Below are 25,245 nucleotides of genomic sequence, written 5' to 3' on the forward strand. Positions count from 1 at the left end.
CAGAACACAGAATATTACTTTTGTTTGTTATAAATTTCAATGGGAAATTGCTAGTAAAATTATTACTTATATTGAAATAAGCATTTTATTGTGGAGAAGACCAGGTTTGAGAGAGTGGCAAGTAGTCTTCTCTACTATAAACTGTGATCTTCAGAGAGTCTTCATCATCTAAATTCTAAATTTAAATTATCTTAAAGAGAGAAAACAAATCTGCTATGTTATAAAACCAGAGATAAGGTAATTGTGATTATCCATTCCTGATGTTCATGAAGTTCTATTCATTGCTTAGTACTGCTTATGCTAATAAGCATTACAATTCAATAATGACTAGGAAATGGCATTCCATCTCTATATTGACAATAATCGGTTAAATCAAGTTTCCTTCATATTAAAGTCAAATCCCAATGATTACATGATTTAAGGAGTACACTGAATAGATAACCCTAATAAAACACATTCCAATAATGTGATTATCACTAATAAATTATTTATGTTTTTCATTATAAAATATTGGATTAGAATCAACTATCAACCCAGAAGGCATAAAAAATTGGGATAAAATGTAATTATAGTAACTACTTTAAGCAATCTAATGTATATATTTCTTTAAAAGACAAACATCGATTTGATAGAAATTTGCGGGTGGAGGGAACTTATCAAAACTGAGTTCTAAATCTAATACATTCAAAACATAGTATTCCCAAATCTCAAAACTCTTGTACATTTGAACAGAAACATCCTATATATCTTATCTCTTATCTAATCATACTCAATTAGTAGTTTCATATTATAACCATAAATTAGTACAGCAAACCCTATGATTTCTACTTTTCCTCCAAATCAAACTCCCTTTTTAAAATCTATTTAATATTTCAGCATCATTATCACAGATGTTTTGATAGATTTTTTTTTAGCTAACCTGAACCCTTGGGATTGGCGAAAGAAAAAATATTTAGTATTACTGTTAATTATATTAATCAATTTAAGAAATCAAAGTATTCACTTTCACTTAAGTTAAAGTTGAAGGAACCTTCCCCCCAAAAAAGTTATGTTCAATCTCACTACTCTTGAAAAATGCTACAGTTTACCTGAGACATCTTCACTCCTGTTAACCCATTACTCCTTTGCTGCATAATTCAGTACAAATGTATAAATATTGTACTGAATATTCTCAATGCTAAGATTTTAGCCATCTTAATCTAACACATGCAAATTGAAAGGAAACATTTTAAACTTAAATTTAGACAAGAATGATTCAGTGACGCTGCTTTCACACCAAAGAACCTTCCTTTTTTCTAAATATCTCAGAAATCTTTTTAACCGCATAGGCTTCTTTAGGCAATCAAACATGTACACATGGATAGAGTTACTCAATCTATTGATCATTTCTGAAACATCTGACATCTTGCCAAAGCTTAAAAATAATCTATATTATATTTTCTATAACCTGGCAATATTCAAATTTGATGCCAATATGTTTGTGAAAAGCATATAGACGTTTACTGACTCCCCCACTATCTGGATAATTCAAACTGGCCAAAGAAATGAACATTTCTCCTTTATACCTACCTATGTATCTGGTGGGGGAAAGTGATGACCTACTTAAAAATCCACATGAGTTTTTATAGCATCCCTATATTAATTTCATAAATATTGATATACCCAGAGGGGTGGAGGGAAAAGCAGGATCAAGGGTGACAGTCAATTACGTATCTCAAGAGTTGGCTATGCCCAGGTTAATGCCGGACATAGAATGTTAACTTCAAATAAATAGCAAAACAAAGTAGCAAAGCAGAAACCATTGAGAAGCCAACAAGGAAGGCACAAGAAGTGACTACTTGTAGTTGCTAAACTAGATATACCATATACCTCAGATACATTCAAGCGGATTCCAGATAGTCATTAATTAGTCTGTGATGTTTTAATCTGGATTTGTCCATTCTGAGGATTATTTCAGACTTTAACTTCGGGAGGACCATAGGTGGTCCTCCAATGATGTACCAGAAGTATCTGACACTATGTTTCAGCATTAGGCAGTCTTAACAGAGAAGCTATTAACAAATAATTTTCAGGAGCAGAAAACTTCCTGAAGTCTAACTGCTAGCCTTAGCTAAGCCCCCCTAATCATTTCATCAATAATATCCTGGGATTTCTATATGGTTCACAAACTGCTTACCCACCCCTTCTAGGTACTAAGATAAAGACAAATTATGTCACAACCAAAACTAGAAACCTACACCCACATTGTTCACAGGTTATTTTAAGATATCAGCTTTTTCAAACTATTGGTTCTGAAGTTATGTTTGCAGATTAATTTTCAACCCAGGTCTCATTTAAAAAAAAATCTATGTATAATATCATTATGGCTTCAATAACAAGATAATTAAACAAAAGACAAGGCATTAATCTTTTGCCTAATGGATTGCTACACCACATATCTGATCACACATAGAACAATATATTATTATTTTTTTTTTTATATATAAATTTTTATTATTTTTTTAACATAAAAAACACAACAACAAAACATAAAAGTATCAGCTCCCCCATATTTTTGTACACACCGTAAGTCGGTTGGTCCATCGGTTTTGTGCATTCACCTCATAGTCACAATTACAGTTACTTTATATAATACTCTTATCAATACAAATTTATAAATCCTAGTATCTCTATTAAAGAAAAAAAAAAAAAAATTTGACTAAACTTTTATTCGGTCATGCCTTTATGAGATAACTATATTTTAAATATTTTATTCTAAAACAAATCTTATAATCATACCAATTCTATCCCAAATATGAAAAAGAAAGAAACAAAGAAAACTATTATATAAATATAGTATCAAAAACCAATAAAAGGAAAGGGAAAATAAAGTCATTATTATTCCTTATTATCTAACTTTTATATTTTAATATTTCATCATTCAACCATTGATAGAAAAGATCCCAAACTAAATAAAATTGTTTATCTTCTTGCTCTCTAATTTCAAAAGTCAATCTACTCATCTCAGCACATTCCAAAATTTTCTTTACAACTTCTTCTTGCAATGGAATTTTCTCATTTTTCCAATTTTTGCAAATACAATCCTAGCAGCAGTCAATACATTTACAATCAAATATTTCAACTCTTTACTATAAGTATCTGGTAGTATTCCCAATAGAAAAAACTCCGGTTTCAAGTCTATATGCTTCTTTGTCATTTTTTCCAGCCACATGTGGATTTTAGTCCAATATTTTCTAGCATCCTCACAAGTCCACCACATGTGATAGTATGAACCAGGTTTCTGATGACATTTCCAGCATTTTTCGGATTTGTTCTTAAACATTCTTGCTATCCTTGTCGGGGAAAATGCCACCTGTAAAACATCTTATACAAGTTTTCTTTATAGGCTGTAGACATTGTCATTTTATAATTTTGCGACCATAATTTCTGCCATTTCTCTAAATCAATCCCATATCCAAAATTCCTCCCCACGCAATCATAGTTTCTTTAACTTGTTCTTCCTCAAGCTTAATTTGCAATAAATAACCATACAATTTTTTAATCACCTTTTCATCAGTACCCATCAAAATCTTATCCAAGTCAGTTTGCTTATCATAAAATCCCTCTGCTTTGGAATCCTCATAGTACTTTGAATATATTTGCAAATATGAAAACCAATTCATCCGTATACCTTGTTCTTCCAATTTTTGCATCGATTTAAGTTCACCCTTTTCATCTAATAATTCCCCATAGTTAACTGTTTGTTCCTTTTTATAGATTATAGGATAAGAAAACGCTTCTATCGTCGATAACCAAACTGGAATTTTCAAATAACACTGTTTTTTTATCTTCTCCCAATTCAACCACAGAGACTCCCGTATATAATGCCTTCTAAAATACCCCTGTGTTTTAGTTCCCTTGTACCATAATGGTACAAGGTACAAGAGAACAATATATTATTATAGCCAAGGACTTTAGGAACATTAAAGTTTACAGTTGGTTTTATACTTCCTTGAATGACAAGGGAAAAATCAAAATGATATAGGATGGGACCTCACGGAGAAAACAAAAATAGAAAAAACAGAACTGTCTATTCCTGGAAGACCATACGTTAACAAGAATCCTAAGAAAGTAGAGCAGATTGTGCTGCTGTAAATAGCCTAGTGTAGTTTATTATTATTTTTGTCCAGTGATGTACGCTTTTTGGGTACTGGAAGTACTGCTAGAGAAGTGATGATGCTTAGAATGGACACCACTAAATTTCATTCCTCTTAATATTTATGTCCCCTATCAATTATTCCCATCAAGCTGAAATTAACTTAAGCTCATCCCTTGCTATGATACTTCTCTACTGAAACATCTTTTTCAATGTCATTTTAGCTTGAATTGATACAATTTCACACATTAGTTCTTTACCTGCTGCATAAGTACATCATATTAACAAAGAATGAAGGGGCATTTTCCTAACCAACTAAATGACAAGACCCATCATACTTTGACTGGTTTTCAAAAGGCATGCTTATTTTGTTTGGTTAGCCTGGATTGAAAACTAGAAAAAATATTGATTTTCAGGTTTCTATTTATTCTAATGTTAATTCTAAAAGAATTATATAGCATAAGAAATTAAGATTTAAATTTACAGTCCATTCCATGTTCAAAGTAAACTGACTAACAATGATTTTCTGCTTAGGGAATCAGCTTGCTGGTTGGGAGAACCTCTGCTGAATTAAGAAATTTATCTATCTACTTCCATTGTCTCGATCTACATTGCCAGCCTTATTGACTCCCGAATGATCTTGTCATCTATCAGCATAAAACCAAAACATTTATGGAGATTTGTTTGTTTGTTTGTTGATTTGTTCCTTTCTTCCTTTTGAAGAAAGGAAATACCAATCAATAATAATAAATTCACAATCAGGTATGGTGAAAATCTGCCAGAGATGAAGAACAGAAATTCATGATGCTCACAAATTTTGTGTTTGCATCCACTTGCTCAAAATTCTAAGTTTGTTCACAATTGCCAAAATCCTGTATTTGGAAAGCTGATTTAAAAACTGAAGACAAAAATTATAATACAAATAAAGAACAGGAAAAAACAGCAATTTCTATGTTTATGTAATCAGGATTTTACAAGGTATTAATTAAATCACTAAAACCTTTAAATAGCTATAGTACTCAGCGAACACACGATTTACTTAGGTACTAAGCATAGAAAACAAATTCAAAGTTTTTCATGTCTTTAAAGAAGTTTAAAGTAGAATTTATGCACAAATAATGGTATGGAAGATGCAGGTTTAACGTATTATTTATTTCTTATAGATAGCCATATTTTCACTTAATTTGCTAAATATTGAAGTGAACTTTCCAGTGAATGCCTATCCTATACTTTAATTTTGAAAGAATGTTGTCAAGGAAAAGCTGGAGATTTTGGTCAACAGACGTTTTGTAGTTTCTCTAAATGTTTTTGGAAATTATTAATAGTTTGTATTTGGGATTGTATTTTTTTCTAAGCTGCATGAAAATATTAAATATTATTAACATCAAAAGAAGCTGGGGGAAATCACTAAACTATTGATATAAAGTCAGGAATGTAGATAACAAGTTATATATTTTATCTCATGTTACTTGGAGAAACTATATTATCTCCAAATGGAACAGCATCCTTTGCCATCTACTAAAATGCTAAATTTACCTTGTTGGCAAATAATGTTTGATACATTCTGGTAGAGAGAAGTTCCCTGAGTATGAATGCTCGGAAGACTAAATTTCTGGTCCCACTGACCAGATTGGATCCTTCAACATTATCCTGGGACACGTATATTTGCCTTCATTCATGAAATAAAGTATTCTACTTTCAAGTACTGCAATACACTCTGAAGAATTTTTTACATAACTGTTCTAATAAAATGATCAAAATAATCTACATTCTGATTCATAAATAAACTGACTGCCATTATCAATAGCATTAAGAGAAGTTATAGTAATGTACAATTCGTGGGAAGGAAGCCAAAATTTAGGCATCAAGAATTAAATCAAGCATATCACCCATCAAGAAAGGCTGGGAAATCCATTTCAAGGAAGTGCATGTGTGTTCTGACAGATTTTCACAGAATCTAAATGCTTGTTAGTTGCATATCTAAGCAGCATAAGAGTAAGCCAACAACAGGCAGAAAGTAAGGGGCCTTCATTGCATTAGAAACTTATTTTTAACCAGACGTTTTTCCCCTCTTCTTCCTTTTCTTCTTGAAGACAGAGTATAAAATTACTTAAGAATGCAGCTAAGCATTCTGAATTTTGTTCACTATTATAGGTATCAATATTTATATTGACAATCTTGAATTCAAAGTAATTAAAGGTAAGTGTTTGTTTTCCTAAAGAATACTTCACAAGGAGCACTTCAATCTTGTTCTGTTGTACATGCAGTTGGTTTGTATCAGTTAATTAGGAACTTATTCAGGAAAAAAGTACTCTTTTGTTAATGGAGCAAACCAAAATTCATAATAAGAGTAGACAAGATAATTTGCTCCCAATATCAGCCTTTGGACCCAAAGCCAAATTATGAAATAAGGGAGACTCATCAACTTGGTAAAATGGTTTAGTCTGACAATTCAGTTTTAAATTAAAAAACTAAAAACCTGCAGATTTGTTTTCCTTTTATAATATGATTAGTTCACCAAGTTACAATTTCTATTAGTCTTTTTTTTTTGAAAGTCAAAAAGATTTACCTGTTATCCATCAAATAACCCTTCCCCCCTTTCAGTCTTCAATAACAAATGCCAAAAGCAAAACTAAGGTTAATTTTTAATACTTAAATAAGTAAGTTTGCCAGTCACAGTCCTGGTTAAAATAACGTCAGGAATTCTATCAGAAATTTTTATAGCATTCTCTTGTGGAAGTTTGATTTGAAATTATTTTTGCCATGAGCAGAAAAAGAAAATTTATTAGAGACTGTCAGTAAAAAAAAAAAAAGCTTGATTTATGTATGATTCTTTTAAGGTAATACATTCCAGAGACTCTCTGAAGCCAGAAACTTCTTCAACCACAATTTTTCTTTATTCACTATACAAATTCCACAATTGCCTCTTTACTTAAGTACTTGAAAAAGTCCCATTTTGCTCTGATTTTAGCCCCGAAGTTTCCAAAACTAAACATACATACATATTTCAAAAGAAAAAACGATTATGCCCTGCTCAGAAAAATAGTCCACAAACTAGTTTTATCTGTACAAACTGAAAATAACAGATGTATGTATGTGTGTGTGTGTGTGTATGTATGTTTGAAAAGTTGAGGTTTGCATATACTTCCTTCTGGGCTTGAATGAATGAATGAATGAATGAATGAATGAATGAATGAATGAATGAAAAGTTGAGATTTGCATATTCTTCCTTCCGGGCTAAAAAAATTGTGGAAACAATACTATGTAATCTGACTGATTCTAAAGATTATTACAGAGACTCTTAAGGAAGTTCCTTCAGATGGATGGATGGATGCATGGATAATTATCCTGACATTACAATTTATACAAATAACGAAGGTAGCAAACATACGTAATAGTTCTTCCTTCTCCTATTTTCTCCACAACAGCAACCCTATAACATGGGTTGGGCTTAGACAGTGACTAGCCAAAGTCACCAAGCCAACTTTTATGGCTGAAATGGAACTGGAATTCACAATCTCCTGGTTTCTACCCTGCTGCCTTAACCACTATACCAACAATGGTCTACAGTATTATTGAGTGTGCATAAATCTCACTGAATTCAAATAATTTCACTTCTTAATAGACATGCACTATTAAAAACTTTGGTCTGTCATCAGTACCAAATGCATAATAAACTAGAGATCATTTCAGACAGTGACCTATTTCTAGTGACAATAAAACTATTAAAAATCTGCTCACAGCTCAAATTTCCACAAAGGAAAATTTCTATTTGAGGTTTTCTGAAGTACAAACTTTCAAGCAGCCTCCTTTAAGAAGGATATATGCATTTTAAATTGATACCATTTTAATAGTTCTCATTAAATTTCTTCAGAAAAAAAGGTTCTTTCTTTTTTTAATCTACTCTTCCTTTCATAATACATGCTGTATATTTCAAAAACTGAATGAAAAAATACACTGCTATTCAACATCAGTTCCAAAATGATAACTTATCAATACTTTTGCTATCATGGTTAGAGATCAACTATTGTTAATTATGCATTAATTGTTATGACTGAGTCAGTAATTTGATAGATAACTTCTCATGCATGCTCAAGCAGAGGAAAAAATCCCATTGATCTAATGGATTTACTCATAAATAAATGTGTACACAATTTCTGCCTATGAAAATCCAAAGCCAAAGTGGTTTTTTGAAACCAAAATATTACTTTTTTTTAGTTCCCCCACTATACCTGTTTAAAGGCATGATTTACAACAAAATATCCAAGCAACTATCATAAAATTTAGATACAAGACTAAAAAAAAAGTCTTCAATACAAATCCATAGTAACAGACACAAAGAACAGTGTCAACAGTTGCTAGCTTTGTTAGAAGAAAAAACAGCATTCTCTGAATGCATGGGCATCATATGAAGATACATGATACACCAACCTATCTGAAAGTAAACACATTTGACTTCAGACAGGACAACTAGGGATTGTGACACATTATGAAAATAAAAGTTGGATTTTGAAGAAGCAGGATAGAAAGTATTAACAATGTTGGAGAAAATTCCTGAGAATAGCAATAGCACTTAAACTTGTATACTACTTCACAGTGCTTTACAGCCCTCTCTAAGCAGTTTACAGAGTCAGCATATTTCCCCCAACAATCTGGGTCCTCATTTTACCAACCATGGAAAGATGGAAGGCTGGTTCAACTTGAGCCAGTTGAACTGCCAAACTGCCGAATACCATGGAAGACAAACAAATTGATCACTGAACAAATCAATGCAAAATTCTCACTCAAGGAACAAATGAGCGGAATAAAAGTATCTCAATATAGAGAGATTATGTGAAGACCTAGTCTCTGGAGAAGTCTTGAATGTTGGAAACTATGGAAGGAAGGAGAGGAAAAGGACAACCAGTGGAGGGACTCAATTACTACTGCAATGGGTACACCAACAAAGGCAGGGAGAAGTTGGGGCAAATCATTTTAGAGACTGTCTATGTAGTCACTAGAAGTAGATACTGATTTCATGGCACATAATCAATACATTATCCAACTCATTAAGAGCTTTATACAGATTGGATTGGTTTCAATATTAACCAATTAAATCTGTCCCCTGTATACATGTTTCTTGGAGGGAAAAAACAGTCTTTAATTTATATCTTCCATGTGAACTGGAACCCTGAATATTCAAAACTCAGTGTAAGTTTTATTGAGTTTTGAATATTCAGGGTTCCAGTTCACATGGAAAATATAAATTAAAGACTGCTTTATTGGGAATAATTGCACAAATGAAATGTCTCTCCTCAAGATGTTCAAGGGAATAAATATCAAGCAAGATAGTCATGTGATGTTCTACTCCAGGGAACTGGACTAGTTAATATGAATGGGTCACCTCAGCAAGCATTTCACCTTGAATTATATTAAGTAAACATGAGATATGTAGTAAATTAAAGAAATAAATAACAAATACTAGGAAATAAATAATGGGGTTGGGATGTTGCCTTAACATACCTGTAAACTTCCTATAAATAAATAGCTAATACCTTTCAGAAACTCGCTTCTAAATTAAATGAACCTATTATCTGGGTCCTTAGGGAATATATTAGGAGAGCATGAAGGGGGAGCTGGAACTACTGATGGAGGGTTTTAATTCATTTGTGCTTCCCACTTGAGCTAGGATGTCATCATAGTTGCAACTGCCAAACAGGCTTGTGTCCTTCACACTTATTTTCCTGACATTATATAGCACAAGCGTGTTTCTTGTATTAGTAGTTTGTAAGATATCTTTCCTTAGCATAGTTAATTTGAAAGTTCTTCTCCTTGAACTACTTTCAAATATGTTTGTTAATATCTGCTATCTGACCTTTGATTGCTTCTGCTAATTAACCCTCAGATGCAAGATCAAGGTATACAGCCTTCCATCGTTTTGGAACTCTCCAGCTTTGTCTTAACTGTAATAGTGTGTGACAATGACCTTGGCCAGGGGTGGCTAACCTTTTTGGGCTCCTGTGCTGAAAACTGCACGTACGCTCGCTCACGTGCCAGCACCCAAAAGGCAATGAGCGCGGGTATGGCCCGCACCCGCATGCACCATACATCTCTGCGCATGCGTGCATGATCCCCTTGTGCCATGTGTTTTTACTCATGAGTGCACATCTCCCAAGCACCCCTGCCCCCCCCACATGCATGCCAGATACCCGACAATTAGGGCAGGCAGCACACGCGCATGAGCAGTGGAGCTCTTCCAAGTGACCTCTTGTGTGCCAGCAGAAGTGGCTCTGTGTGCCACCTCTGGCACACGTGCCATAGGTTTGCCATCACGGACCTTGGGAAATAAAAGGAAGAGCCACAGCCAGGGCAGTGTCAATTAAAGGTGGCTTAAGGAATGGAAGCATGACAAGCCTATTTTCTTGGAAAGGGGATAGGGAAGAGATGTACTTTCAGACTTGCAAGATTCTTTTAATAGAAACTTACAAGTTAAAGCTAGTACCTCTGGATACATTTTGTGTGTAGACTACCTCACAAAGCCGACATTAAATGAGCACCAAACTTATTAACTAACAAAACCAGAAGTTCATTAGTTACTTACTTTTGAAGATAAATGAGGCAGGCATTCTTTGAATATCAAGTCTCCATGGAGCATATAACTGGCATCCTATTGTCCCAAATTCTGGGAATACTGAAATTTATAAACCTATATAAACAAGTTTGTCAGGAGCCCTGGTGGCATTGTACTTAGAATGGGTATTGCAGGCAAATTTTGCCCACAGCCTGGAGTTCAACCCTGATGGAGCTCAAAGTTGACTCAGCCTTCCATCCAAGATTGGCAAAATGAGGACCCAGATTGTTAGTATATAATGTTGTATACTAACATTGTAAACTGTCCAGATAGTACTATAAAGCACTATGGGGTGGTATAAATAGCTAATACCGTTCAGAAAGTCTAAGTGCTATTGCGATTGCTATATTGCATAAATCAGATGGTATGGGATAGTCAGAAATAAGATATAACAGACAGACACTAGACTTAACTAGACTTAACACTAAATGTGATAGGAGAGGTTACCCATCTTAATTAAATCCACCTGTATTAAAATGGAAGACTGACATACCCTGTGTTAAATTGTCCACATATATTAAGAGCAGGACAAAGTAACTCACTGATGTTCTAAAATGACTCTTACAAATAATAATGAAAAGGAAATAATGAAAACAAAGTGCTAGAGATTCGTTCAGGGAATCTCAAGAAAATCATGTAAAATCTGTTTAATCAAAAGACTGGGTTTAATGCAGAGTTACAAAAAGTTAAAAACTTCTTCAAAGCAACTGGATCAACTTTCAGGTAAACTGTAGGCAATATAAAGTTTTCAATTCTTCAGCAATTATTTCATTAATGAATCACAATAAGTGACATATATGTCGAATAATTTGTATCGTATAACCTCACACTGTTATTTTTTTTTCTCCATAGTCAACTGTGTCATAGAACATATCAATGTTCTGTTTTTCATTAAACAATTTAGGCAGTCAACTCAAACATAAATATCAAAGCCATTATTTATTGACATATCCTGTTTTCACAAACAGCTATACAGTAAAAGCATTAAAAACTCAATCTCCCTGAAAATTTTCTCAACTTTTCCATGCCAACAGACATCCTATTCTGAATGACTTTACAAAGGTAGCCGCAAATACTACCGGAGTCAAAACTTTCATTACATCATGGAAAAAACATTAAATTGACACATTAAAAAAAACCAAACTAAGCTTTGATCATACCACTGTGGCCACCATCTTGACATCCTAATTTTGAAGTTCGACAGAGCAAAATTAGTGTTTTCTGTTTTTTTTTAAATAGGTCCAAATTAGGAAACTTAATTTGTCTATGTTTTTAGAAAAGATGTCTATCTTTCCACATATCATAAAAGCACAGGAAAGAATGACAGAAAAGGGGGAAGAATTGGACAAAAGTATAACTTTTTTGTTAATCAAAAGGTTTTTACTACCCAACAATACAAAAAAAAAATATGTACAGTTCATTTTCGCTCACTAGAAAAAAATAAAACGTGTTTCATTCTATATGTTTCACTCTGCTTTTCACACTGAAAAAATTTATAGGACTCTTGCTCAGTATTATAGCCAAAGTTCTTAGAAGAGAAAAACAAAAATGTATTTCCCAAATGTTCAAGTATTATGTTTTATTCACTGATCGCTTTTCACACTACGCTGCTCCTCCTCCTCTCTCTCTGCATGTGCACCCACACACATACACAAGCACACACATTCACATTGCATAATTTGATAGTTCTCAATTTAATAGAAGAAGAAAAATGACATGAAAGTATATATCACATGGTCTGTTTAAATCCGACTTTGATTCAATAGTCAATTATTTATTCATTGTCCATTGAAAACAAGTATTTTAATAAGATTCTCACCAAAACTGGCCGAGTCAAAAAGTTTGGTTAAAACTGAATTAAACAAATTGTAAGCAAATTTGGATAATGCATACAAATTAATTTTTCAAGCAAATTATTTTTTAGTGCTTTTGGCTGCCAAGTATAAATTTCATAAACCCCTCAAATTATTGCTTGCATGAAAATGCTATAATGCATGCCTATAATATCTAAAGAAGGACTTCAATACAAATTTCGACTCATACCAAAAAACCCACACTTCTTGATATGCATTGGGCATTTTATTTATTCATATATTCAAAATTGTCAAAATAAATACTAAATTACTAGATATTTCACAGTAGAACTATGGAAAGCTATATTATACCGGATAATTTAGATACCCATATCTTTTGTTTTCATTTATTTTTATACATAAACAGCAACAATTTTTAGAGTCCCATGTTCTGGGTATTAAAGTAATGCAGAACAAAAAAAATAAGGAGTATGCAAATAATAGCATAATATCATAAGGACCACTCTACAGTTAGTTCAAAGAGCAATGACAATAATGCAGGCTCTTTGCAATGCTTTCTTTGATAAAAGCAGATATCTGGCAAATATCCAGAAGAAAGCTGTGCTATAGCAATCTGAACATCTGGAGTTTTGGTGGGAGAACTATTCATTCAGGAATTCACTCTCCTATTTCCCCAATGGAGTCAACGCTATCTGACCTTCAGGGCAATAGAAATCTCATCACTCTTCTCAGATTTTTGTCTAGAGAGGTCAACAAGGGGAAATATGTTTACCTATTTTAAAAAGCGATTGGTTAAGCCTATTTAAATCTAAATAATGTCCTGTGTGTTATAGTGATCTGTTTTTGACACCAGACACATATAATTTACACAAGCATGTACAGCTTCTCCGAGTTTCTTATTTTTTTTCACAACCCATCTCTGCATACGTATTTACTAAATCTGTGCTTGTGGTATCTATTTAAACAAATGCTAAATAATATCATGTTATCGTGGATAAGAAGCTGCCACAGTTGCTAATAATAATTCTGAAACTTTGATGAGAAAAGCAAACTACATTTTAATAATTTTGGTAACTGTGCCACCAATTGGAAAGTTTTGATATATTCATTCTACACTTGCTATTTTCATAAAAGCACAAAATACGAAACTAATACTGAAATTAAATTTAGGGATCACTGCAAAAACTGTGAGTAGATAGCTATGAAACCTATAATAATTAAGAGTACACATGTAGACATGAGATAAAGAAATTTACATTGTATTGTATTTACATACAATATTGTACATTCACACAATATAGGAAAAGTCCCATGATTTAAATACCACACTACCGTCTGCACTATATGTTCCAAACCAAGGGATATTTAAACCTTTCACTTTAGTGCAATATTACTGCCAACTGCCAGAGGAAAATATGTACGCAAATCAAAATATGCTACCTTTGTTCAAACAATACTGCTGTTCATTATATAATACAAACTGTCATACTTAATCTCTCAGGAACCCAGAAATGGTAGATTCTTGGATCCAGAGATGGTTTCAAATGGTTTGAGGCAAAACTGAAACATAGCATTTAAGTAAATCTTCTACAGGAACTTAAGTTCAACTGATGAACTTTTTACATCATCCTTCACTTTTGAGCTCACAAATAAACTATCAATCCTGGGAAGAGAACAGCATACTTATTATGTATCTTTTGCACAAGTTATTTTTTTTCCCCAAGATTTCTCATTGCTTGGAAAGGTGGAAAATTTATGTTACTTTAAAAATGGATTAAAGCAATCTCAAAACTGAATATAATCAGAAAACATCCATTAAATTTTACTAAAACTTTATATAGAAACGAGTCTATTAAAAGATTAAATCAGAAATGTTATATTATCTCCAATTTTGGCGATTAGACTTTTTTCAAATTTGAAAACTGAATAAAATTAAATCAAGTAAAAGTAATAACTGCATATATGTGTACGTGCGTGTAATATTGTTTGATGTTATACATACACACACATTTTATATACAACTTGATCTATATATCAGTCAACATTAAATACCAAGATTAAACAGATCTTTCCCATAATCTTCAAAAAAGACAGAAACCTAAGTCATGAGCACAATTTCAAGCTTTAACAACTCTTGATACAAGTTCATGAACAAAAAATTAGAAAACCTCTTACATTTTTAGATTTTATAATAAAATTAAATGGCTTTAATAATATATTTTTACAATATAACCTGAAATACATTTGAAAAGACTTTCCGAAAATATCTGAAACTGCACTCAACAGTGGCACTTAAAGCTAGAGCATTAGCTCCAAAAGAAGTTATCTCTCTAAATAAGAATTGGAGAAACATTGTCTGGAGATGAAAAAAAAATTCTTGCAGGGAGGGATGTTGAAATGAAAGTAAAGACCGAGACAAGTTAAGTGTAGAGATGGAAGCGTAGGGAGAGCTGATATTTGAAAGAGTGGTGCCACTGAATTATAGTTTTCCACTCTGGGTGGGGTCCCTTTGATTGGGTGGAGCACCTCCCCTGAAGGAAGGAAAAACTGGCAGAAGCTGACTTGCCCTTTGACAGATAACTCAGGTTTGCCAACATATGTAGTCGCACCAACCTCAGCTTCACCAAGTTGTCTCTTGTCTAATCTGGGCACAGACAGATGTTTCTGTCGGTGTGAAAAGTCTAACTATACAACATACCATAAATACTGTATTTGAAAATTGTTTGGATTTATATGGATAATCCCATTAAATGCATTGTATTTTGAAGGGCTGCATGTTCTCTTTCTCAGAAATCATCAGCTTTGTCTGGTGAAGAGAGTTATTAAAGAGTGGGATTGGAACAAAGAAGAGAAAAGGGAAGAATTAATGTATTTATTGTAATTGTGTTTGGCCGATGAGAAATTGAATGGTCCTTTCTCTTTGCAATGCTCCCCCTCTCTTTTGTTTACATTTTCTTTTAAACTTACATTAACAGGTGTAAAAATATTTTTTTTTTGTTTTAAAGAGGAGTTTCAATTGGTCAAGAGTAAGAAATGACTAATTGAATCATTTATCAATTCTCAGATTTAGGAGGAGAAAACACAGAGAAATAAGAAAGCATTTCAAAACTTCGTGGGGACACTTTTCTCTCTTTTTTTCATAAGTAGTTTATGTTGTTATAACCTGAAATGCACTGATATTCACAAAAGTGCATTTGGAGAACTACAGCAAAGCTCATCAGGAAAGCATTTAAAAAAAAAAAGAATAGCAAAAATTAAAAATAACTGCATCAACAGGGTCTTTCTTCAGGCATCAAGCCCAGTTTTTCTTCAGTTTTCTTTAAACAAAATAGCAGTTAGGCCACTAAAACAAATCTTGAACATTATTAAAAGTTAAAAGCTACCAATTACTTCTGTCTGTTCTGTTAAAGCAAAGTTTGGCATTACGTCAGTCGGCTTAAAGAAAACAAGGGGAAAAGACCAAAAGAATGAGAGCGAACGAAAGTTTCCTTCTGTATAAATAAAGCCACCAAGGAAGGTGTCTACCCCTCTTATAAAGGGTTGATTGCCAGGTTTATAAAAAGCACATGCCACATTTTTGCAAGAAAATATAGAAATGTTTCATAGGAGAGAAATGTTTTACAACTCAGAGGGGAGGAAGTAGTTCTGTATTTAGAAGGCGAACAATTTCTTTTACAGGAAATTCTACAGATTGGAAGTGTGTGTGTGTATGTGTATGTATATGTGTTTGTGTCCATGTAAGTGTGTGTGAAGATAAAACCAAAAGGATTGAACTAACTGCATCAAGGTGTTTCAATGAATCATTTAATATAGAAAGCTCTTTTTAAAATGAAGTACTAAATCCATAAAATTACATAAATCTCATAAAGTATGTTTGTGTGTTTTCTGCTTAGAAACATCCATTGGTATTTCTTGAGGCTGGAACAATACATATTCTACATTTACAAGTTCGATTAAAAAGTTATGGGAATTTACATAGCATCCTTCTAAACAGCACAAGCTTTCCGCTGATATTGTTATTGAGAAATATATTAAACTACATTTACAATATTTTAATTTAATTCAGTAAATAGCTAGCATGGATAGAGATATTGCAAACTGTGAGTAATTACTTCACTTATAAAAATGATAAACCCAATTATCTGGAAAACATAGTTAGAAACAAGGGAGAGTATTAAAATAGAATAAATTCAAATAAGGATTTTCTAACTATCCCACTACAGTTCTTCTCCCTGATTGGTTTTCATCGAAGAGAGTCCAGTTTTACTTAAACATGGGGCGCTGGACCATATAATTTGCAAGTATCATAGCACACTACAGTATCTTTTTAAATAACGAACAAGTAAAATGTCTGAGATGACATTGTAAAACAGCAAAATGCGTCCCACTAAAGAGGGGTAAAGTTTTCTTCGAAGATACTTCTATGATTGTAAAAACAATTTAATTTTTTTTTAAACTGACTATAAGGTATTTCTAAAAACATATACTGAATTATTGACTATATTGAGTTTTAGTATTTTTTTTTACTGGCAATAAATTGGTTTGAGATGAAATTACTAATAGATTATTCGCTCCACGAACCTGTATGTGTTTACTCCGAAGAATATTCCTCTCTGTTTATTGGTGTTTACTCTGCATTCAAATGTGTCTCTAATATATCCGGGTTAAAACATTCTACTAATGTTTACTTGAAATAATTTTCATTTAACCCTGCACTAAAACTAGGAGAAAACCTCTATATATAGTCAACTTATTTTCGAATAAAAATGTGTATTATTGTGTAATTAATTGATATTGAAGCTTTAAAGCACAACTATAATTTAAAAAAAATATTTATTACTATTTACAAAAGTATGACAAGAGAGTTGGGTTTCTTTTCTCTATCCTTATTGACAACAATGATGAAACTACCAAAATAGAATATATTTGGGTGGAGATTTTACTGTCAAATCTAAATCATAATTCTGTTGCAACAATATATAAGGAGGAAGTTGAAAACATAGTTTTTTTTCAAGGTTTTTTTTTTTTAAAAAATCAACATAGGCAAAAGGAACAATAATAGTAGCTTCCAACTTTCCCAAGATTCAATAATAATTGATAATTTTTAAAAATTGTTCTTTTCGGGGTTTCATCAATACTATAATCTAAAAGTATTCTGCGTATTGTCTAATCATAAAAATAGAGTGCACTAATCTGCAGGGTAAGTATTAATAATGGATATATTTGTGAATCTCTTTTAAGTACGTTAAGTAGGAAATGAAAATATTAAAGCTTTATTATCAAGTGGAATTTTTCACCAATATCTATGAAGTGATACTAATATCTTATAAATATAAACTCCATGAAGTTTCCAAAAAGAGGTGAATAATCAGGTGAAATTGAATCAACCAATAGACATCCCAAAAATCACAAATCACAAAAAAAAGCCACCACAAAAATGTTGGTAGTCTACAATTTCCTACACGTCTCTCAAAAATGTACACGCCTGATTTTAATCAATTCCATTTTGTAATGTAAAATGTAATATTTTGGACAGATAATTTAACCAAAAGCCCCAGAAATACACTACTTTTCTTGTGGAAATAAAATTAAATAATACCAACAGGGACTTTAATCAGTCTGACTTCTTTGTATCCACTTAAGTAGTATGCAAAACTTTAAACTTTACAATATAGCAAGATCTAAAGTTAATACATTGATTCCAAACTAATGTGAAAGATTATTTGTATTTTTGAAAAAAAAATCCATTTATTACATTCTCCAAACACTTAAATTTTCCTAGCCCACAAGTTTCTAGGTTGAGTTTGAGTTCCAAGCACGTTAGACGTATCACGACAAATTTTATTTCACTTTTTTACAGACTTTTTTCCCCCCAAATTCAAATTGGACGAGTCAAAATACTTTATCTTTAGCTTCCCTAATTATTTTACTTTATAATGAAGTGTTGTGTGACTCATAAACCATTATGACAATCAGCTCTGCTAGTATCGTATAGGTAAGATCTGATTGATTTGGACAAAAGGTATACTTATTATACTGTTGATGTCAGTCAGATATTAGTATCTTAATATCTATTGAAATGTACCTGATTTTTAAAGCCTTTACTATGGGACCAAGCTTAATGGCAATGTTAAAAACCATTAATAAATATTTTCCCCAAATGATCTAGTTTCTGGAATTATTAACTTTTCAGATTCCTAACTGCAAAAGAGTAATTTATCCGGACTATCTCTAGATACCTTAACAGCAAGAAGTAATTAGTTCATCTGACCTTAATGTCTGAAAAATGTTAAGGCATTCCCGAAGCCCGTCTGTCTGCGTGGAAAGTAAAATATGGTCTGAATGAAGAACTTACAGGGAAAAAAAAAACCTTTTACAAAGAAGGCTGTTTTTACATATTTTTTATTAACAGGACTAGAGAGCAGAAATGCTGTATATGGACATACAGTATATACGCACATATATGCCACAAACATAAAGCACCATAAAGGATTAGTTAAGGTTGAAATGCTCTGCTTACAGAAGAATACATCAGTAAACGCAGAAGGACTTACTTTTGAGTCGACAGACTTAGTCCCATATTGCAAATGGATAAATCAGATATTATAGAGCAAAAAAAATACAAAGATATATATTGTGTGCATATAAACACACATATGTGCATCCATAAAAGCTGACTCTTTTTGTCATTTATAAAGTATGTACTATGCTATTCCCCCAAGATCTCAAAAGGGCATTGCGTATTTTATGCATTTAAAAACTAATTCAAAAATTCCTGGCTAAATTGGCGCAAGGCCTTACATCTCAATCCTACTCTTAATTCATAGAAAACTCCATCGAAGTCCTATGGAGAATTTCACTGTGAGGCTTGCTTGAATTCCAGAAAACCTACATGTTTGAAATCAAAGGTTTCAAAAAAAAACCTGACATCCCCTCCTAAATCAAAGAATTGGGAAGCTGGAAAAACTAAGAAGACATTTATAGGCTTTAAGTTATATCTTTATGGAATCCTAACTGATTAAAAAATACATTTATCTTCTTCATTCCTCTCCCACATCACATTTAAGAAACAGCACAGCAATATAGGAACAAAATCCCATCTCTAAATTGCATCATGCAAATTTAAGCATATGGTGCAAGTGAGATTTTAGGGTTTAGATGAAGTTAAGCAGCTGCACAGGCGCCTCTCTCTCTCTGGTAAATGCATAATCCACAATTTAACTGGTGTTATACCTTTTTAAAAGAACATAATGACCCCTCTGTGTTTTTTTTTTAAAGGGGGGAAAGGAGCTAAAGTATTCCATTTGTTTGCGTTAGCCAACTTTGTCAGAAACTTTCACTACCAGTCATAAAAAAAAAACTTTACAAAAACGTTGATAGCATTTCCAGATCGTTTTGTCAGCATCACGATTTACAGGAAATAGTTGGTGTTCTCATGAAAGAGTTTATTTGCATGAGCCAGAAGACTTAGCAAAAACATAAGTTTAAAGGTTTTTTTTTAATGATTTTTAATATGCCGAGTTAGTGAAATATTTGAAAGGGTTTTCTCACCTAACAGACATATTGCAAACATGAGGACAATGATTGCCTTCTGTTCAGGAAACTCTACTGTACATTTTTATTGTTTTCTCCAATAAACCTTTATCGCTTATTTGAACTTTATATGTTAACTTGAGCTTTTGGTTTTTTTAAAAAAACTTCACCAATATTTCAATTCTTACGATATTTTTCAAGTCACGTAGAACAAAAGAATAATGCATAAACTATTCCCAATGCAATAGTTGGGAGATTCCTTTTAATGTGTATGAAGGGGGAGGGGAAATAAAACATTAAATTAAAATACCCTATTAATGTATACATTGTGCCAAAGATTTATCAAAAGCTCTCCAATTTTTTTTCCCAGCCATTCTGAGTGTGTGATTGTTTACTACAACAAGTAAACTTGGTGTGGTATTCAGGAAAGTGCTAGACACTGCAGACACAGTCTTTTACTTAACTATGTTTTCCTCCAATTTTGTATTCCGCCCTCCCCCATACACACACACACTATATTTTCTTCCAACTTTCCAAAATGTCTTGCTAACTGTCATCAGAATGGTAAAGCAAATCTTTATGAGATCTCTCTCTGATTTACTCCCCATCATTTGTTCGTTGACTTTTCACTTTCTACCAATCTTTTCAATCCAGGGAATTCAGAGGTTTGACATTTGCCGAAGGAAGCGAAAATAGTGTATACATATAACATGTGTACATGTATAACTTTTTCCTCCTCTCCCCCCCACAACTTTGAAAGCACCCTGTTTACCAGAAGAATAACAAAGGGAGCCCACATAAATCGTCAAAGGGGAAGAAGCCCTCTTTGCCAAAGAGCACCAGTCAACTTAAAAATGGTACTGAGATCTAGCAAGCATTCTCCTAGGATCAAAGGCAAAGATCAGAGGAGGGGAGGTGGGGAAAAGAGTCCCATGGGGTACAAAGTGTCAGGTTTGAAAGCACCCTCACCAAAAGAAAAACCCCTTCTTGGGAACTTTAATAACACACCAGCCCACCAGCTTCCTCCCTCTGTTTATCAGAAGTTACTACAATCTTTCTTTCTTGAAGTGCTAGGAAGTTTGCACTTCTCCATTCATTGTGATTTGGGGGAGAGGAAATCTGTCCTCAGTGCTAGCAAATGTGAGTGGAAAAAAAAGTAGACAAAGTAGCTTGGAACAAAATCAAGGGGAATGAGTAGGGGGTCCCAGTCTTTAAAAAGCTCTTAATAAAAAGTTCTTTAAACTATGAAATTACCATAAAAGTCCTCTTCCTGGCTGAAAAATTGCTCAGCAAATAAACATTTTCCTCTCCCCATCTCATCAATGTACACATTATTCCATATTCATCCTTTTTTTTTGTTTCCCCCTCCCCTCCTGGTGTGATGTTTCTCCTCACCCTATCTCTCTAGAAAGTTGCACACAGAACCCAAGTATTCTCAAACATCCCAAAGTGGGGAGCAAAAGGAGAAGGGAGGACTTACTACTTTGCATGTGGCATCATCCTTCTGGAGTCCGGCTTTATTTTTGCGATTCCCATTTAAAAATCAAGAAGAGAAGGAGCTCAATTTGGGGAGACAGGCACGGGGGAGGGGGGGGGTGTCTTGGGGCCAAGATTAGCCAACAAGATTTTTTAAAAAACGAATTTTTCAAAAAAAGAATCCAGCAAAATAAAGTAGGGAAGGGGGGCAAACCTGGGCACCTCTCCTTTCCCGATGGAGGGGAATTAAACCAAAGCAGTGCAGACTCTCGAGGGGAAGGGGATTAGCAAAGCCACAGCTTGAGAAGTTCCTTTCTTGTTGGTGGGGCGGGGGGGAGAGGAGAAAATGGGAGGGAAGGGCTTCCCCCCTCTCGCTTCTCCCCGGCTGCTGAACTTGACCTTTGCTGACTCGCCGAAGCGGGCTACTGCAAGTTTCCAAGACGCCAATTTCCAGGCATCGACACACGAGTTCATCACAAAAGCCCTTCGGGTAAAGGAATCTAAAAAGAAGAAAAGCGGGGCGCCTTGCCCACCCGGCACCCCTTTGCTGAGGCTCGAACCTCCCCCCCCCCCAAGCTTCTGCTTTATGGGGGGTGTTGTGGGGAAGGGAAGCTGACGCGGCCAGGCCAAACCGCCCCCCCCCCAGGCCCTCTTTTCCAAGCCACCCTTGCCCCCTCTCTTTCTCTCAGCCCTTCGCGGGCGCGGACGGCAACCCAGAGCGGCGAAGCGTCGGAACCCAACCAGCCACCCGCGTCACCACCACGCAGCGAAGAGCAGAAGCCGGAAAAGATCCGCGCGCCCCCTCCATCCGCCTCACCTCCCCCTCCCCCGTCCCCGCACACACAAACACACACACACGCTCACGCATCTACTCAACACCGTTCCGGCTCTGGAGCTGGCCGGCCCCTGCTCCTCCTCCTCCTCCTCTCCAGCAACCCCCCACCCCACCCCCACCCCCGGCATGTCCTCACCACGCGACCTCCACCCCCCCCCAGCCCCCCACCGGCGGGGCGGCCGTAGCCGCGGTCCGGCTTACCTGTTGATTAATCAGCAATAATACGAGCAATAATGGTCGCAGCGCCTGGAAAGATGGTGGCACCGCCGCTTGCGCCATGAACCGTCTTTCTGTTGTTTGCAACAAGAGTTGATCTTGGGATTATTTTGGAAGAGGTGGGGAGGGAGGAGAGGGGGGGGAAGAGGGAAGGAAGGAAGGAGGAGAGAGAGGAGGAGGAAAGGAGAAGGAGGGAGGAGGAGGAGGAGGAAGAAGAAAGGGTTAAGGAGCTGACTGGGGGGGACAGAAGAGGAGGGAGGGGAGAGACAAGAAAGGTCTACCTTCCCGGGCCCCCTTCCTCCTCGCCCCTCGCGGATTGGGGTGGAGGGGGCTGTGTGTGGAAAGCCAAGGGGGAAGCGCGAGGGGGGTCTCTTGCTTTAAGCAGAGAGCGGGGGAGCGCCGGGCTCGGCGCGGAACAAACAAGCGTCCGAAAGGGAGGCTGCGCCCGAGCTCCGCGCTTTATCACAAGTGTTATCGCTTGTCAGGACCTCCGTCTTCGACCATGACGTCAGTTTCAAGATACCGACACTATTAATATCAAAGGGAGCCTGAGCGAACGAGAGAAAGCGCCACCCCAGCCGGAGAGCCCTTAAAGAGACAGTGCAGGCGTCCCCCCTGTGGCCGCGGACGGCCTAAGCCCGGCCCTCCGGAGCGACCAAGGCTCCTCCTTCTCCGGCTCAGCCGCTCTCGCTGCTGCCGTTGTTGCTGCTGCTGCTGCTGCTGCTGCCGCCGCCGCTGCTGCCGCCGCCGCCTCCTCCCTCCTTCCCTCCCGTCCTCCTCATCTTCCTCCCTGGGACGCGAGAGGCGGCGAGGCTCTGGTCACTCCGCTCTGCTGTCCCCTAAGGCCGGGCCGGCCGGCGGGTGGGAGCGGCGGGGATGGTGGGGGCCGGCCGGCAGGCCTTCGCTCGGGAGTTCCTCTGCGCGTTCCTCCCCCTTCGTTTCCAATCGCTTTGGAAAAAAAAAAAAGAGCCGCGGGCGTTTTTCAGTTTGGCCGCTGGAAGTTTGAAAGGACGCCGGGGCGAGGGGGCGGGGGCGGCTGAGTCCCGACGCGGACAAGGGGGTCTCGAACCGGGGTCGCTGGGAGCGCTTGCCTGCGAGGCATGTGCCCCAACTCATGGCTCCGCCTTGAATCATGGCTGGTTGCTCCAGTCATGCTGCTCCGTTGCATCGCGCTTGTTGGGATAGAAGCCCCGGAGTTTTCTGGGGTATCTTCTCAAGGACTTTACTTTCCATCCCCTGTTGGGATGGGAGGTGTAGTGGTTGGGAGTACTTCTCTTCCCGGGAGCCCATGGCTCCCTCCGATGTGGCCTTGCACTCCGATCAAAAGTGACCTCCCGAAGAAAGTCAGCGAGAAAATGCCTATGGACCCGGGTCAGCCTTTGTCTCGGGTGCTGGAAGGGTTTGAAAGCCAAACTTTGGGGTTTATTTGCTTGGTCTTTGGAAAGATCCTTGCAAAGTGGTGTTGGCCTTTTTTCAATATCAGATCTTTTCTTTTAATGGAACGCTAAGCGAGACCCTACATGAAAGGCAAAAGCTAAACTGTAACCCCCAGAGGCGACCATCACCTACATAGTTATAAATCACAACGACCCTGCCTGCCAGAGATTGATCGACTCCAGTTATATTTATGGAAAGCTTTGTCGAACCCTTGATCTGTTTATTCCAAAAGTTTCTAATCAGCAAAAGTCAAAATTCCTACATCAAATATGATCAGAGGTGAAGTATCTGGTTCAAATCTCAGGAAAAACTGTGGGGTAAAAAACATACATACACATACATACATGCATACATCCATATCTGTGGGCCTAAAATAATATTAGCGGAGTATGTTTCCTCATATTTTGAACTAATTTCAGGTGCTTGCTATTTGTGGCTTTTTCCGAAAGGGATTTTTCAAATTAAAGTGATCAACCAACCCACCAAGTATGAAAATGCTTGTAAACCTTAGACATAAAAGTCAGTTCTCCCCAAGTATGTTGGATTTCGTTTCCTATATCTTCTTTTAAAAAGTGTAAATCTTGGGTGGTTGGCAGGGGGAGGGAAGCAGGACAGTACGTACGGTATATATTCTCCCTTACAAAAGTATTTCAACTTGGTAACTCAAAAAGAAAAGGTTAACTTGCAATAGAAAGAGAAAGGTTTGCTAGGGATATTAATTTTTCATGCGTTGGGGTTTGTATGCGTTGAATATCCTTCCATCGCCCAAATCATGTAAATCTTGTGTGAGGTTTGCCTGGATATTTACATCTTTGTACAGATGCAATAATCCACAGGCAAGTAATGTAAATAAAATGTAGTCAGCTTGTCAGAGGAATGTCATGCTGGTTAACGAGGGAAAAGAGAACCATTAATAGAATAAGATGTAGAGGCCTGATTAAATACCCCATCTCCAGAAATTCATTCAGGAAAAGAAAGGAAAGTAGCACTAAAATCTGTGACAAAATTTAAAGTCAGTTACTAAGGACTATTTGCATTTTTAATGACAGAGTAATTTACTGTAGTACATTGCTATTATGAACTAGAAGGGCTCTTTGGGGAAGGGAGAGTTCCACATTTTATTTTATTAAGCTGTAAATCCAATTGCTGAAGAAATTTTAGACAGAGTCAATGTCTGGAATAATTTACA

At 35.8% G+C, this 25,245-nt stretch overlaps 1 protein-coding gene across 12 annotated transcripts in view; it reads right to left on the minus strand.

The window, feature by feature from the left end:
* The window catches only part of TRPS1 (transcriptional repressor GATA binding 1), a 269,041-nt gene extending 245,939 nt beyond the window's left edge, over nt 1–23,102 (minus strand). For 4 of the 12 annotated variants that reach the window (XM_087931640.1, XM_026703579.2, XM_026703580.2 and 1 more), the window contains exon 1: nt 22,605–22,738. Coding sequence is in view for 1 of the 12 variants with exons in the window: in XM_087931636.1 (XP_087787762.1) it covers nt 21,573–21,582 (10 nt within the window). In the remaining 11 variants the exon portion in view is untranslated. Of the gene's footprint in view, nt 1–21,572; nt 22,342–22,604 lie in introns of those variants that run through there. The other 8 variants (XM_087931637.1, XM_026703574.2, XM_026703578.2 and 5 more) reach the window with 7 other exon arrangements.
* Between the last annotated feature and the right edge of the window lie 2,143 nt (nt 23,103–25,245).

The sequence above is a fragment of the Pseudonaja textilis genome, chromosome 3, assembly GCF_049901715.1.
Source record: "Pseudonaja textilis isolate UNSWEBS1 chromosome 3, rPseTex1.2, whole genome shotgun sequence".
Taxonomy (NCBI): Eukaryota; Metazoa; Chordata; class Lepidosauria; order Squamata; family Elapidae; genus Pseudonaja; species Pseudonaja textilis.